Genomic DNA, 17,163 nt, shown 5'->3' with positions numbered 1-17,163 from the left:
ATTATATTGAAACACAGTTATAAAAATATTTTAAAACTAATTAGCGAAAAAGGTGATTTATTAACACATTAAATAACGCGAATACATTTAAAGTATAAGCAAGTTAAAGTTAGGCTGTTGTTGCTTAGCTCAGTGGTCCCCAACCACCGGGCTGCAAAGCATGTGCTACTGCACCACGAGGAAATGATATGATTTGGTGATATGAAATGATATGAGTCAACTGCACCTTTCCGCATTCCCTGTCACGCCCACTGCTGAACTTGAACACATGCGAGGTCATCACTGCATTTAGGTGACTGATACCCTAGCGCCAGGGATCACTGGTTGGCCTCGGGTAACCGGCCACCTTGCATGGCCGGTGAGAAGTGCCGTTGCTACTGGCCTGGAGCGCAGACAGATGGGCACCGCCTCTAAACCTATTTAGCACACTGAATGTTCGTGGGGAACCTGGTGCTAAAATATCCACAGACGACTTAATTTGGGCTCAGGGTTTTGTAATTAGCAGAGCATCTACCTCATTGAGATCTATTGAAAGCCATCCCTCGAGCCAAACTTTTATCGGCCGATAGTTCTGACGGGGGTGGGGGGGGGGGGGCGCGGGCGCGTGCCCTTTCACACTCCTTGCTCGGTCGGTTGCTCTCTCCAGACTGTGACCTCCGTGGCCCTGGCACGGGGTCCTCCGGCCCTTACCTTGTCCTTTCACCCCACCCACGACCAGCCACACCTGGCCAAGGCATCTGGTGACAAGTGGTTGGGAAGCTGGAGTTCGGGCCTGGAGGCTGTCTAATGAGGCAACAAAACCCTCAAAACTGCTTCAGTACCTTGAGTCCAAGCACCCTGCACTTAAAGACAAACCCGTTGAGCTTTTTGAGCGGAAAAAAACGTGAGCAAGTGGGACAGAAGCACATACTGAGAGCCATAAAAACTAAAATCGTGGAATAGACTGGACATGCCTTTGAATATCGCTGTCTCCCATCACCCCTCGATGGGACTGTATTGTTGCAGGGAAACAAGCCCAGGGCTCCCACTGATTCAGCGATATTGGTGTGTTGCAATAATTTTTATATGCTCATACGAGGAAAATATGCGCTGTGTGCTTAAAATCCAAATGTTACTTAAAATGTTATGATGATATTGACTTATAAGTGACTTATCACTGTATTCATGCGGGGAAAATACGTGGTTTGTGTTTAATATTAAATTCATTAGATAAACCTGTTTAGAAACAAAATTGTGTGTATTAGCCACTTATAAGTGACTTAATGACTTATAGTTGACTTATCACCTGTATTCTAGTCATGATTAACACCCCCCCCCCCAATCAGCCGGTCCGCAAGAATATTGTCAATAGTAAACCGGTCCGCGGTGCAGAAAAGGTTGGTGACCCCTGGCTTAGCTTGAATAAGAACATTAAATTGTGGGGTGGTCTTTGACAAAGCAGCATTTATGTCATGTGGGACATCCAGCCAATTTTGATTTTTTGTTTTAATGCTTAAGCATCGAAAATCCTGACTTGCAAAGGTATGTTGTTGCTTCCATAGCTTGCTCTACAAGGTGGGGATAAGCTTCTCTCAAGGAACACCAGAATTCTCCAAGGTTTTTTGAGTTAAACCTCAGTTGTTGTAAGTTGTTGTTGTTTTTTTGTCCTAAGATCAATGAGTTCATCTTTGGCTAGAACAATCTCTTCAATACAGTTTATATCAGAAAGAAAAGGATTACAGGTCCTTGGTTCAACTTTAATGGCATCAAGATGGAAATAACTTTTGAAAGAGTTTTGAAGTGTTTCCAGGTGTTCGCAGATGTCTCTCTTCAAAGAAATTGACAGAGAGTTTTGTATCTTGGCTCCATCTTGGTAAAGCACTTCCTTCAGTATCTGAAACTTTGTGAAGGTGTCAGCCATATCTTCTTCCATATCGGCAGCTCAGCCGTGAAAAGCTTGAAAATTTTCAGTAGCATTCATAATGATGACTTCAGGACTTGAAAGGTTTATTTTACTCATTTTGTTAAAATTATCTGCCAGGTAAGCCAATCCATGGATAAGCCAATCCTTTTTTTTTCAAACTGTTCCAAGAGTGGATTTTCTTTTACTTTCAGGCAAAGTGAATCTTCTGTCCTAAGTTTGGACAAGTGCTTTAAGACTTGTCCTCTTGAAGTGTGGGAAAGAAGCACTTCATGTTTTGCAGCCATTTGTTGACAAGGTCTTTCAAAATGTGATTATTCAGAGACCTGCTTCTAATGAAATTGATGATTTTTATTGCTGTTGACAAAACTTCTTTTCAGTCTTTGTTTTTACATGGGCATACACCGGCAACATTGAGTGATGACAATGTGAGGGGTTTCCTTTTTTCCTAAAGTTGCCAAACTAAATGTATTACCAAGCATCACAGAAGCTCTATCAATGCAAAGACTATGAAGTTTCTCTTTCCAGTTTGGGGAAACATCTTTTTACCATGTTCAAATTAAAGGCCTTTGTAGTTTCTAAAAGGGACTCCCAAAATAAGTAATAAAAGTCGTAAAAGCTGAGGAGTAGATTTAAAAGGTGGTGGGGGGGGGGCAAGGGAAGGGGAGAGAGAAACATCAGTTGACAGGTGAAACCTGGAGGGGGAGGGATGAAGTAAATAGCTGGGAAGTTGATTGGTGAATTAGATAGAAGGTCATGGAAGAAATAAGTGGGGAGGAGTACCAGAGGGAGGCAATGGGCGTGCAAGGAGAAGGTGAGAGAGGGAAAAGGGGATGGGAAATGGTGAAGGAAGTGGAGTGTGGGGTGCATTACCTGAATTTTGAGAAATCAATTTTCGTGCCATCAGGTTGGAGGCTACTCAAATAGAATATAGGGTGTTATTCCTCCAACCTAAGTGTGGCCTCATCATGACATTGGAATGGGAAGTGGGATTAAAATGGGTAGCCCCTGGTAGATCCCACTTGTTCTGGTAGATCGAGTGTAGATGCTACATGAAGCAATCTCCCAATCTATGTCAGGTCTCATCAATATACAGGAGACTGCACCGAGCACAGTAAGTGACCCCAAGAGACTCACTGGTGAAGTGTTGTCTCACTTGGAAGGACAGTTAAGGGCCCTGAATGGTAGTGAGGGAGGAGGTGTAGGGGCAAGTATAGCACTTGTTCTGCTTGCAAGGATAAGTGCCAGGAGGGAGATCAGTAGAGAGGATCGAATGGACAGGGGAGCGGACCCTGCGGAAAGCAGAAAGTGGGGGGAGGGTGCTGAGGGGGAAAAGATGTGAAGATGTGCTTGTGGGTGGGATCCCGTTGCAGGGTCAGAAATTTCACAGAACGATGTGCTGGGTGAGGACAAGAGGAACCCTATCTCTGCTCGGGTGGCAGGAGGATGGGGTAAAAGCAGAATTGTGTGAAATGCAGTTGAGGGCAGTGTTGATGGAAGAGGAAAGGAAGTCCCTTTCTTTGAAAAAGGAAAGCATGTGCATAGTGTAAACAAACAAGGAGCTGACTACATTGAGAGATGTCTATAGTTTAATCCAGTTGCATACTGAATGGGAATTGCAAGGCTGACTATTCCTCAATAACCTGCTTCAAAATGTTAAAAGAAATATCAACTATTGGAGAACGTTTCACAGTATTTGATAAGGGAACTGCTTCCAGTTTTTCCCCTCTGTTCCAGTCTAACCAGTCCACAAACTATTTCCAGTTCACATAGCTTTACTAAAGTCTCTCTAATAGGACACGGCTTCTTTTTGTTTGGCATTCTGGTAAGCAACAGTATAGAATTAGACCATTCAGCCTGTTGAATCTGCTGCTCATTTCCATCATGGCTGATTTATTATTCCCCTCAATCATATTGTTGTGCCTTCTTCCCAAAGCTTTTAACATCCTGACTAATCTAGAACCTATCAACCTCGGCTTTGTAGTGATGTACAGGTTTCCACCGCTATCCGAAAGTAGTGTTCCTATGAAACCTTTCGTAAGCTGAAGAAGCAATTACCATTTAATTATATGGGGGAAAAGTTTTAAACGTTCTCAGACCCAAAGAATAACCTACCAAATCATATCATATAGCACATAAAACCTAAAATAACACTAACATATAGTAGAAGCAGGAATGATATGATAAATACACAGCCTATATAAAGTAGAAATAATGTATGCAGTGTAGTTTCACCTAAAAGAATTGGGAAGATTTAGCCAAAACAGATTTGTAGAAAAAATTTGGCAGTACACGCATGTGCACACACCTATCCTCTGAAGGCTTCACGGTCATGGTAGTCTTTCTCTGGGTAAACACAAGTTTAAAGCAGGCACCTTTTCACATAAAAGCAAAAATCCTCTTTGGATTTCTTTCAGTTAGTGAAAACAGGTACTAATGTAGGTCCTTCGTAAAAGCGAACTTTAGTAAAGCGGGGACACCTGTACCAACATTTTCTGCGCAATTGAATGATTGTGTTTAGATTTTATTGTGCTTCTTTGTTCCACTGTGAATGCCTGCAGGAAAACGAATCTCAGGGTAGCACACAGTGACAAGTAATACTTTGATAACAAATTTACTTTGAACTTTGAATTTTAAATGAAGTACGGAAAGAGATCTCCACTTACTTGGAATGGAGTATAGGGAATGGGATTCCAGTGAGATGGAATGAGGTGCAGGCAAAAGACCCCAGTGAGTTGGAATGGGTTGCAAGAAATGGGTAAGGTTTCAGTAAACTAGAATGACATATGGAAAGTAGACCCAATGTGTTGGAATGAAGTGCAGGAAATAGGGTCCCAGTGAGTTGGAATGAAGTGTGGGGTCCTGTGGCTATCCATTAGGTGGCACTTAACTGCAAAATCAAAACCTATATGTTAGATGTTTCAGGAATAGTCATGATCAGTTGTGTCTTGTTCATTAGAATAGAGTTTTGGTATGGAGCAGGAGAGTCAGAACAAGCACAGGAACCATTCATTACCCAGTCAGCCAGACACTGACCATCGAGATTTCCAAATGGCCAGTTCATGGATTAGCAACTTTTACAACAGGTGGATCATATGGACTTGAATTTGATTTTACAGACAAAGGGGCCTCCTCCTCAAGAAGAGGTTTTTTTAGAAATGGCAAATCCAAATTTTGGAAGTGTCCCAACTTTCTAGAATTGAACCTTCTTTGCTTAAAAACTCTTTAGCTGTAGATGTGTTTTCAGGATGAACAGCTGAGAGGTGCTCTTTCAGTTTTGCTGGTTAATACTTCAGTTCGCAACAACTTAATGGCCTATTCAACGAATGGCCTACTTCTGCTCCTTTGTCTTGTAATCTTGAACTTTTCTCCACAAGAAACACTGGCTTTTGCATCCTGTCATGTGCATTAATGCAAGTGAAACAGTATGATACTTAGTTTTCATCATATTTCCTTTCCTTCGACATTAAAACTTAAATTGGGTCTGCAAACAATATAAAATAAATCTAAAATGAATATTTGATTCAATTGATAATTTTTTAAACAGTATTTTTCTGTGGTTCTTAAGTAATTTGTTTCATAAATTTGCAAAGAAATAAGTAACGTGTGTTAATTAAGTGAAATGTCAGATACAGATAGTCCCCGAGTAACGAATTTCCGACTTACGGCAACTCGTACTTACGAACCGAGGAAGGAGAACACCATCCGCCATTTAAAGTCAGATTGCGACGCCATCCACCATTTTAAGTCGTTGCCGTTGACACTGTGTTGAGTGTTTAACTTTGTATTTGGCTTAAATTTTTCTTAGTAAGATTCACCCTGACCCCGCCCCCCACATTCTGATCAGCTGGTGGTGCAGTGAGATCAGCACCAGGCTCGAGAACGGAGGTTCGATCCACTGACAGTCCAGTCCTGTGCTAGGTTGATGTCGAGCTCCCAACTCAACCTTTTTAAAAAAAAACACTGCCACCTCCAGTTCAAATACCCACGCAGAATATTGTGGAGGATGAAATACCCAAACTCAGCACAGCTCCCACTTGTCTCATTTAGCCTGTCTCAGTGCGGTGGTCCTTAGGACCCAGCGGAGGTCGGGAACCGCTGCCCGCAGTGTTTCTGTTCCATTGACACAAAGCGATCGTGATTGAAAATAAAGTGGAAATAATAAAGCGTTTGGAAAGAGCTGAAACGCCATCAAACATTGGAAAAGTGTTAGGCTACAGTCGGTCAATGATCGGAACAATTTCAAAGGATAATGGGTAAAGTGAGAATAAAGGAGCATGTGAAAAGCCCTGCCCTGATGAAAGCTACAATTATTACCAAGCAATGCAGTGGTTTAATTATTAGAATACATATTTTTCTTACGTGTTTTATATGCAGAGAAAGGTAAAATATATACTTTATACTAAGACAAACATTTGACGAACTGACGCTAAATTATACCAGATGTAAACACAAGGAAATGTGCAGATGCTGGAAATTCAAGCAACAACACACACAAGATGCTGGTGGAACACAGCAGGCCAGGCAGCATCTATAAGGAGAAGCATTGTTGATGTTTTGGGCCGAGACCCTTCGTCAGGACTAACTGAAAGGTAGTAAGAGATTTGAAAGTAGGAGGGGGGAGGGGAAAATGCGAAATGATAGGAGAAGACCAGAGGGGGTGGGATGAAGCTATGAGCTGGAAAGGTGATTGGCAAAAGGGATACAGAGTTAGAGAAGGGAAAGGATCCTTGGATGGGAGGCCCAGGGAGAAAGAAAGGGGGAGGGGAGCACCAGAGGGAGATGGAGAACAGGCAGAGTGATGGGTAGAGAGAGAGAGAGAAAAAAACAAACAACTAAATATGTCAGCGATGGGGTAAGAAGGGGAGGAGGGGCATTAACGGAAGTTGGAGAAGTCAGTGTTCATGCCATCAGGTTGGATGCTACCCAGCCAGTATATAAGGAGTTGTTCCTCCAACCTGAGTGTGGCTTCATCTTGACAATAGAGGAGGCCATGGATAGACATAGCAGAATGGGAATGGGATGTGGAATTGAAATGTGTGGCACTGGGAGATCCTGCTTTTTCTGGCGGACCAAGCGTAGGTGTTCAGCGAAACAATCTCCCAGTCTGCATTGGGTCTCACCAATATATAAAAGGCCACACCGGGAGCACCGGACACAGTATACCACACTAGCCGACTCATAGGTGAAGTGTCGCCTCACTTGGAAGGACTGTCTGGGGCCCTGAATGGTGGTGAGGAAGGAAGTGTAAGGGCAGGTGTAACACTTGTTCCGCTTGCAAGGATAAGTGCCAGGAGGGAGATCGATGGGGGGGGATGAATAGATGAGAGTCACGTAGTGATGCACCATCAATAATTCTAGGAGACTGGAAGTGAATGAAAGGCTTTTATTAATAGCGAAAAGGGAGCACAACATGTCGAAGACTGAAGGAGGAGCAGTGCCCCAAATGCCTTTATACAGGGGTCTGTGGGAGGTGCCACAGGATCAGTCAGCAGAGGGGCGTGTCCAGACAGCTGTACATAGTTTACCACACGTAGGGAGTGATCCCTGCGGAAAGCAGAAATGGGGGGGGGGAGGGAAAAATGTGCTTGGTAGTGGGATCCCATTGGAGGTGGCGGAAGTTACGGAGAATTATACATTGGACCTGGAGGCTGGTGGGGTGGTAGGTGAGGACAAGGGGGACCGTATCCCGAGTGGGGTGGTGGGCGGATGGGGTGAGGGCAGATGTGCGGGAAATGGGAGAGATGCGTTTGAGAGCAGAGTTGATGGTGGAAGAAGGGATGCCCCTTTGTTTAAAAAAGGAAGACATCTCCTTCGACCTGGAATGAAAAGCCTCATCCTGAGAGCAGATGCAGTGGAGACGGAGGAATTGTGAGAAGGGGATAGTATTTTTGCAAGAGACAAGGTGGGAAGAGGAATAGTCCAGGTAGCTGTGAGAGTCTGTAGGCTTATAGTAGATAAGCTGTCTCCAGAGATGGAGACAGAAAGATCAAGAAAGGGGAGGGAGGTGTCTGAAATGGACCAGGTAAATTTGAGGGCAGGGTGAAAGTTGGAGGCAAAGTTAATGAAGTCAGCGAGCTCAGCATGCGTGCAGGAGGCAGCACCAATGTAGTTGTCGATGTAGCAAAGGAAGGGGGGGGGGGGGCGGATACCTGTATAGACTGTCTGGACTGTTCCACAAAGCCAACAAAAAGGCAGTCATAACTGGGACCCATGCGGGTGCCCATGGCTACACCTTTGGTTTGGAGGAAGTGGGAGAAGCCAAAGGAGAAATTATTGAGAGTAAGAACTAATTCCGCTAGACTGAGGAGAGTGGTGGTAGAGGGGAATTGGTTAGGTCTGGGATCCAAAAAGAAGCAGAGAGCTTTGAGACCGTCCTGGTGGGGGATGGAGGTAAATAGGGACTGGACGTGCATGGTGAAAATAAGGCGGTGGGGGCCAGGGAACTTAAAATCATTAAAAAAAAATTCAAAGTGTGAGAAGTGTCACGAACATAGATGGGAAGGGATTGAACAAGAGGGGATAAAACATTGTCAAGGTATGCAGAAATGAGTTTGGTGGGGCAGGAGCAAGCTGAGACGATGGGTCTACCTGGACAGGCAGGTTTGTGGATCTTGGGTAGGAAGTACAAATCCGACTGAAAGCCAGACTCAGGAACGGAACTCGTACGTAACCTGGGGAATGCCTGTATTCAAGAAATTTGTATACCACACATCACAGTAAAGGGGCAGAAGCTACTGGCAGTCGACAGCTTTACTTATCTGGGCAGTACTCTATCATGAGCGGTGAACATAGATGCAGAGATCAGCAACAGAATTGCCAAAGCCAATGCCGCCTTTGGGAGACTCCGTGAGAATGTATGGGAGCGGAGAGGACTCAGCCTTACCACCAAGCTGAAGGTCTACCGAGCAGTGGTTCTCACCACCCTCCTCTATGCCAGCAAAACCTGGGCTGTCTGCAGCAGACACGCTAAACAGCTCAACCACTTCCACTTGAGCTGCCTCTGTAGACTTCTCCACGTACGATGGCAGGACAAAGTCCCAGACACTGAGGTCCTGGAGTGGGCTAGCACCCACAGCGTCTACACCCTCCTACAGAAAGCCCTAGCCAGGTGGGCTGGCCATATTCGTCAGGATGTCTGACAGTTGACTACCAAAGCAGCTGCTGTATGGAGAGCTGAGCCAGGGCAAGCGCTCAGTTGGAGGGCAGAAGAAACATTTCAAAGACTGCCTCAAAGTCTCCCTCAAAGACCTCAACATCAATCCCAGTAGCTGGGAATTGCTTGCTCTGGACTGCCCAACCTGGTGGAGCAGGACCACTAAAGGAGTGTATGCAGCAGAAATCAGACGCACCGCAGAGGCTCAGAGGAAACACGCTGCACGCAAGGCTCGAGCTACCTCCACTTCCACTGCAGCACCTACCCTCATGTGTCCCACATGTGGGCGAGCTTTCAGGGCCCGGATTGGCCTCACCAGTCACCTCCGGACCCACAGTCACAAACCCTCCAACTGACTGAAGTTGTGGTTGTCTTTGACTCTGAAGGACGAACAACAACATACCAAATAAGTAAAATGAGGCAGGTTTTACAATGTATCCAAAGTTGTAACAGTTTTAATCGCTTTTAGTTACTCAGAGTTGTAGCTCATGCATTGGATCCTTCTTGGAGTTCAGCTATTGTTGTGCATATAGTCGCATAGTACAGTCAACCCTCCCTGTCCGGGAGAGATTGGTTCTGGGATCCCTTGCAGATACCAAAAAGTGTGGGTGCTCAAGTCCCTTATTTAACCTGTTTCAGTGCGGTGGTGTTTAGAACCCAGTGGAACCCTGGACCTTATTTAACCTGTTTCAGAGCAGTGGTCTTTAGGATCCGGTGGAGCTCTGAATCTGCAGTGTTTCTGTTCACGAAAATAATCACGATCACGATTGAAAATAAAGTGGAAATAAAGCAATCATAAAGAGGTGAAACGCCGTCGGTCATTGGAAGAGCGTTGGGCTACAGTCGGTCAATGATCAGAACAATTTTAAAGGATAATGTGAGAAAGGCCCTGCCCTGATGAAAGCTACAATTATTACTAAGCAACGCAGTGGTTTAATTATTGAAATACATTTGTTTCTTAAGTGTCTTATATGCATAGAAAGGTAAAATATATACTATTTTCTAAGATGAATGTTTGACTAACTGACATTAAATAATACTGGATGTAGCTGTTCCGACTTACTAAGAGAACATGATTTTTTTCGATCTCAATCCACAATAACCTATGCATATTCTCCCATATACTTTAAATCATCTGTACATGATTTATAATACCTAATACAATGTAAATGCTATGTAAATAGTTATTATACTGCATTATTTAGGGAATAATGACAAGGAAAAAAGTCTACATGCTCGAAGAACGAGTGCTGGAAGAGCACTTGCGGGTTTTCTCGATTCGTGGTTGGTTGAATTCGCGCATGTGGAATTTGCGGATAATGAGGGCCGACTGTATTACAAAAGGCCACGTGGCATTACAGAGAGTTAAGAATTTTCATTTGAACTGTCCAGTTTTGCAAAACTTAAACAATTTAAAATGGCTCACCTCCTACGCATTGATCAAGCAATTGTAGATGGGGAATAATGAAGAGCAATGTAGATGTCTAGGTCACAAATGTTAGAAAACACGACTTCACCATTTGGTGGCTGAGCAACTACTAGGCACAGGGCTGCCTAATAGTTGGCTGGCTGTGTTGCACTGTGAGTTGTTGCCTACTACCTTCCTAATTGAAGAAAATGCTATATTTTAGAGGGCATTGAAAATAAATATGTATATTTTTTTCCCATCCAAGTTCATGGACCCCAGGTTAAAATACTTGCTCTACATTAAACTAATGTTTACTGGAATGTTTTTGCTGTTAAAATCATTGGTGATTGCTTTTTTTTCCTGTATTGAAACAGTTTTAACATTGTGTCCACTTAAGGTGAAATAAAATTACAGATCTTAAAATGGTTTTACGAATTTGCCAGTTCCTGTGATGATGTTAGTTAATACAGCCATTATGTCTGTCTTCGTCTACCAATTATGCCCCTCATATTAACTACATCTATTTGATTTAGTTCCATAATCCTTAGTAATATTGTCTAACAAAAATGTGGTAATAATCAGATTAAAAATTTGGATTCAATTTATCTTTGAGCTGGAAGAGTGGCCTAGCTATCAATTTTTGAAGCTCTTGGGCATCAAACTTGACTTGGATTCCCTTTGTATTGTGGACTGCACTCCATAAGAATGGCCCATTTTCCAAACTGCATAATCATGAGCATTTTATTTGAATAACTTTAATTCCTGTATTCCAAGCACAATCTATCTAGTATCCCTTATCTTACCTTCCTTTCACTAAATTATTTTGTTAAATTTGTGATGTTTTGTGCCTCTGTGAGTGCATTGTTTAGATTTAATTTGGCAATACAGGCCCATGTTTTGTAGTTGGTAGTACAGTGATGCTTCTGGCTTTGAGGGAAGCTCAAAAAATTCTGCAAAGATCTGGTGATATCTTTCCAATATGTATTTTTGTTTTGTCCAATATTACTTGATTCAGACATCACCATTTTAATGGATTCTTTGGGTGTTTACGCCCTTTGTTTTTCTTGGTCACGTTGATGTTACCACAGAGATTGTTAAATATTTTGATATAAAGGATTGAAGGAAATTGGCATTGAGATAGGACACATTCTATGTTCTAACTGCAAAACAGACTTGGCACAAGGAGCTGAATGGCCCACTACAGTTTCGATTGCTCAGTTATTGGAAAATTGGAATGATGTGTAGCATTTTTTTAAAAAGATATTAATCTGGAATTTCTGTATTGTTGGCAGATTCAATTTCTATTGGCATCTGTAACTGCTCCTGAATAAGGTAATGGTGATTAGCAGCAGTCAGTGTGGTGATTACAGGCAAATTGGAGATATACAGAAAGCACTATTTTGTAAAAGACAGTAGTGTAAACTGTTTATTTTGTACATAATTGAATTTTAGTTGGAAGCTCTGGTTTTCAGATATAGCTCTATATTAGATACAGAGACAGTAACTGTTCTATTTAATAAAACCCAAAATGTCAGTAACCTTAGCAGAATTAAGTGGCAGATGAATTTTAACATCATTTTGTATGATATCTAGATCACAAAAAGCAAATTGAATGAAAGACAAATATGGTACAAATGTATACCAGCAGTATGGCAGGTCAGTAAAGCAATTAAAAATAGGAATTTAATTTTCCTGCTATAGAGCTTAAAATAAATGACACTATCAAACTTTGTAGAGGAACACAATTTTGAGCTATTTTGATGTCCATAAAAATGATACAGTGCTGGGGAAATTGCAGAAATAATTTGTAGAAGTAAAGGAAATCTATATATAGGAGCATTGATTGTGAGAGTAAGGGCTATCTTCTTTAGAAAATAAAATTGTTCCACAAATCAGGAATGATTGGGACCTGTGCAGTGCAGGATTAGTGATTTTGCTGAATCACTGGTGGTTAGGTTAGGATTAAATAAATAATCACTTCCAGTCCACTTAATGATCACCTCATCCTTGGATAATAAAGAAAAAAGCAATTCTTTCACAAATTCTATCCTGCTCTGCCAGAGTCGGCTGCACGTAGTAGCTGTTTCATAAATAGGGAGCAATACTTGGCCTTCTAATAATGTAACATACTATTGTCCAGGGTTTGAATTAATGATGAACAGTGAAGTGTCAGGTAGATACTGTGAACATTATTCTTTACCAAGAGTTCTCCTTTAGGATGTACAGAACAGTTATCTGAAATCAGCACTCCCACTTCTGGAATGAAGTAATGGTCAAACCATTATAATGTATTATCAGTATAATCTGTCCTTTTTTGTTAGCAAAATAAATTACTGGAAATTGCTTCATACCTTTTGAAAGCTCTGGAATACAGGTAGTCCCCGAGTTACGAATGTCCGACTTATGGACAACTCGTACTTAGGAACTGAGGAAAGAGAATGCCGCCCGCCATTTTAAGTCAGATTGCGACACCGTCTGCCATTTTAAGTCGTTGCTGTTGACACTGTGTTGAGTGTTTAACTTGGTATTTGGCTTAAATTTTTCTTAGTAAGATTCATCCTGACCCCGCCACCCCCCCCCCCCCCCCCATTCCGGTCGGCTGGTGGCGCAGTGAGATCAGCGCCGGACTTGAGAACAGAGGTTCCTGAGTTCGATCCAGTGACAGACCGCTCCCATGCTGGGTTGATGTCAATCCAGTGACTCCTGTATGATCCGTGCTGGATTGATGTTGAGCTCGCAACTCGACCTCGTTTAAAAAAAACACTACCACCTCCAATTTAAATTCCCACATGGAGTATTGTGGAGGAACAAATACCTAAACCCAGCCCAGCCCCCACTTGTCCCATTTAGCCTGTCTCAGTGCAGTGGTCCTTAGGATCCAGTGGACCTCAGGAGCCGGCAGAGCTCGGGACCCACTGCCCACAGTGTTTCTTTCCCATGGATGGGAAGTGATTGCAATTGAAAATAAAATAGAAATAATAAAGCGTTTGGAAAGAGGTGAAACGCCATTGTTCATTGGAAAAGCGTTAGGCTACAGTCGGTCAACGATCGGAACAATTTTAAAGGATAGCAGATAAAGTGAGAATAATGGAGCATGTGAAAAGGCCCTGCCCCGATGAAAGCTACAATTATTACTAAGCAACGCAGTGGTTTCATTATTGGAATACATACATTTCTTAGGTGTTTTATATGCATAGAAAGGTGAAATATATACTATAAACTAAGACAATATGTTTGACTAACTGACGCTAAATAATACCGGATGTACTTGTTCCGACTTGCGTACAAATCCGACTTGAAAACGGACTCTGGAACGGAACTCGTATGTAACCTGGGGACTGCCTGTATAAACTTTTGCCGATGACTAACAACTTGCACTTGTGGGTTCTTGCAGTGTTAGAGCAGCCTAACACAGTGATGTGAACTTTGATATAACGGGTTGGTTATTCTGCATTCTTCTAGTACAACGTCAATATAAGGTGGTTTCATCCGCATTGTAGACATGCTGAGGAAAAATTTTCATCAGAAACTAACTTAGCAAACTCATCAAAAAAACTCAACAGTTGTTTCCTTGCTGACCGTTATTCACCATACAATGCACGAAACTTTATGCCATGTCATTGCTTGAAATGCTGAAGCTACCTTCACTGTAATCACACCCATAATCCAGTCTCCTAATTCTTCATGAAGTAATTTTGCTTGTTCCTTCACCATTTCTCCTGACAGTTCTACACCTTCACTGACGCAGATTTTAGACCATTTTATGAGAACTTTGTCCAGTTGTGAGCATATTACATCTTGTTTTCCTTGTGCACATATTTTTTTGATTCACTGACAACAAAGAACTGGAGCAAGTTTTCTTTGTGTTTCTTTATATCATAAATTGTGGAAGAGCTTGTGTTATACAAGTCATGTATGCTTTTCACTGCTATTGACTTTTTCAGAACTTCCACCTTCTCTTGTATAGACAATATGTTTGCGCTTTACACCACGAGAAGCACTTTCTTTATTCAATAAAGACATGACTGTGGCTAGATAAGCACAGGTTATAAAAATAAATGCAGAATAACACAGAACAACTTGCTTCTTTTAAAGACTGCCGACAGCTGATTCTGCTAATGGCGCAACCATGCGCTCTAATTTTTAATCAATTCAATCTCTTATTTAGAAAATGCCCCTAATATTTGACATTGGGCTAATAAAGCTATCATTTCCTCATTTATCTAGTCCGTTAGCATTGAGGTAATATTCTGTCTGTCCCAACTTAACTGACTTTATACTATTGTTGGGATATTGTGCTTTTTATTGTAAATATTATAGAATCTAAATTTGTACAGTGGAAAACTCATGAAGTAAATATTCCAAACAGAGATATTGATGTGTATAATGATGATTACCAAAATGTGCATGGTGAAAAATAATTCTGCATGAAGTCCTTTTGGTATCTTGGTTTGGTGTCTCTGTGAGTGATCACTTGAAATTGGACAAAATCCAGCACTAACATCTGAGGATATTAAAATATGAACTGTGTAGGTAGCCCCATAAGAACAGAGAAGTAGCAGGATGCTCATCTAAAGAATTAAAATATCATTATTTTATTAACGCACTAATGCTATCCACCATCTACTTGCTTTAATCTTAGGAGTGTCCATTCACTTTTGGAAAGTTTTGAAATATGTTATTTAATTGGAATAAAATAACTTTTACCTTGCTTGGTAACATTATTGGTGCATCACTTATAGACGTGATAAAGTGATAAGAAAGTACTCTGGTAGCCCATTGCTACTGACGTTGTGACCAATTTTTGTTTTTCTTTCGGCTATGGTGTTCATTTGCTGTGGCAACAACAGGAGAACTTAAAAGAGCTGTTGGATAGGTGTTACTGAAAGAAGCAGAACACTTGGATGTAGTTATTGATGTAAAGGCCATTCAAATAGTGCAGGTTCTAATTAAAATAAAATTGTGGATTTTCCCTCTATAACTGAGTATGTTAGAAAGGTGTTAACATCTGAAAATAAGCAAACAGCAGAAACCAGATTGCTTGCTTAGTATCTACAAAACTGAGGCATCCTGTCTCATACCACAACCATTTCACCTGATGTAATTTTAATTAATTTTTGTTTACGTGGGCACCTCAACTAGAGGGATGGATACATCACTGGCACAATGGCAAAATATTTTAACTAGTTTTGACATTGTATTTCTTAAGACATATTAAAAATTTAGATTTAGATATTGTGTTTCTGAATTTAGCTTTTGTCCAAACCAGGGGTGCCCAACCTATTTTATGACATAGACCCACACCATTAAGCAAGGGGTCTGTGGATCCTGGGTTGTTAACCCCTGGTTTAAACAGTGTAAATGCAGAATGCTTTGGTTAAAATGGTGCAGTAAATGTTTCTCTAACATATTAATATGCAGTTCTTTGTTATAGGTCAATATGAATTGAGTTCAGAAACTACAATGTTTTCCACTATAACTCACAAATTAATGTCACTGAACTTTCTTTATTGATGTTTTTTCTTGCAGAATCTAAACAAGCAAGCATATGATTTAGCAAAAGCTCTATTGAAAAGAACTGCTCAAGCAGTTGAACCATACATTACAAATGTAAGTATTTAACTGATCTCCTCCTCTTCCACCCCCCCCACCACCTCCCTGGACAAGATTCAGAAAATATTGGTTCTGCTTGATTTATATAATATTTGGTACAGCATTGATCAGTAATAGCTATCTCATTGGCACAACATTTGTTTTAGGTTGAACGTTACCAACTTTGCTTCATCACACAACTTGAGCTTGTACTTAGGTTTTATTAAGAATGATTTTACAGTGCATTAGTGAGTATCTTAAATTTGCCTATTGTCACAATAGGTTAACAGCAGACACAATCTCCATGGCTCTTCACACGGCTTTAGACCACCTAGACAACACACAGACCTACGTAGGATGCTGTTCATCGACTATAGCTCAGCATTTAATATCATCATTCCGACAATCCTGATTGAGAAGTTGCAGAACCTTCGCCTCTATACCTCCCTCTGTAATTGAATCCTCAACCTCCTAACCGGAAGACCACAAACTGTGCCCATTGGTGATAACATATCCTCTTCGCTGACAATCAACACAGGCGCGCTTCAGAAGTGTGTGCTTAGCACACTGCTCTATGCTGTATATACACATGACTGAGTGGCTAGGCATAGCTCAGATACCACCTACAAATTTGCTGACGATCCACCCATTGTTGGTAGAATCTCAGGTGGTGACGAGAGGGTGTACAGGAGTGAGATATGCCAACTAGTGGAATGGTGCAGCAACAACCTGGCACTCAACATCAGTAAAACGAAAGAGCTGAATGTGGTCTTCAGGAAGGGTAAGATGAAGGAGCACATACCAATCCTCATAGAGGGTTCAGAAGTGGAGAGAGTGAGTAGTTTCAAGTTCCTGCATGTCAAGATTCCTGTGGATCTAACCTGGTCCCAACACATTGATGTAGTCCTAAAGAAGGTAATACAGCAACTGGACTTTATTAGGAGTTTGAAACGGATTTGGCATCTCAACAAATACACTCAAAAACTTCTATAGTTGTACCATGGAGAGCTTTCTGACAGGCTACATCACTGTGTGGTATGGAGGGGGTACTGCATAGGACAAAAGAAGCTGCAGAAGGTTGTAAATCTAGTCAGTTCCCTCTTGGGT

General features: G+C 41.6%; 1 protein-coding gene across 3 annotated transcripts in view; it reads left to right on the top strand.

The window, feature by feature from the left end:
- The window catches only part of LOC132391212 (sister chromatid cohesion protein PDS5 homolog B-like), a 278,188-nt gene that overhangs the window by 112,357 nt on the left and 148,668 nt on the right, over positions 1 to 17,163 (top strand). For all 3 annotated transcript variants that reach the window (XR_009511122.1, XM_059964116.1, XM_059964115.1), the window contains one exon: positions 15,994 to 16,074. Coding sequence is in view for 2 of the 3 variants with exons in the window: in XM_059964116.1 (XP_059820099.1) it covers positions 15,994 to 16,074 (81 nt within the window). In the remaining variant the exon portion in view is untranslated. The remainder of the gene's footprint in view (positions 1 to 15,993; positions 16,075 to 17,163) is intronic.

The sequence above is a fragment of the Hypanus sabinus genome, chromosome 3 (genome assembly GCF_030144855.1).
Source record: "Hypanus sabinus isolate sHypSab1 chromosome 3, sHypSab1.hap1, whole genome shotgun sequence".
NCBI lineage: Eukaryota > Metazoa > Chordata > Chondrichthyes > Myliobatiformes > Dasyatidae > Hypanus > Hypanus sabinus.
The sequence above is the reverse complement of the archived record's forward strand: the minus strand, read 5'-3'. Positions and strand labels throughout refer to the sequence as shown.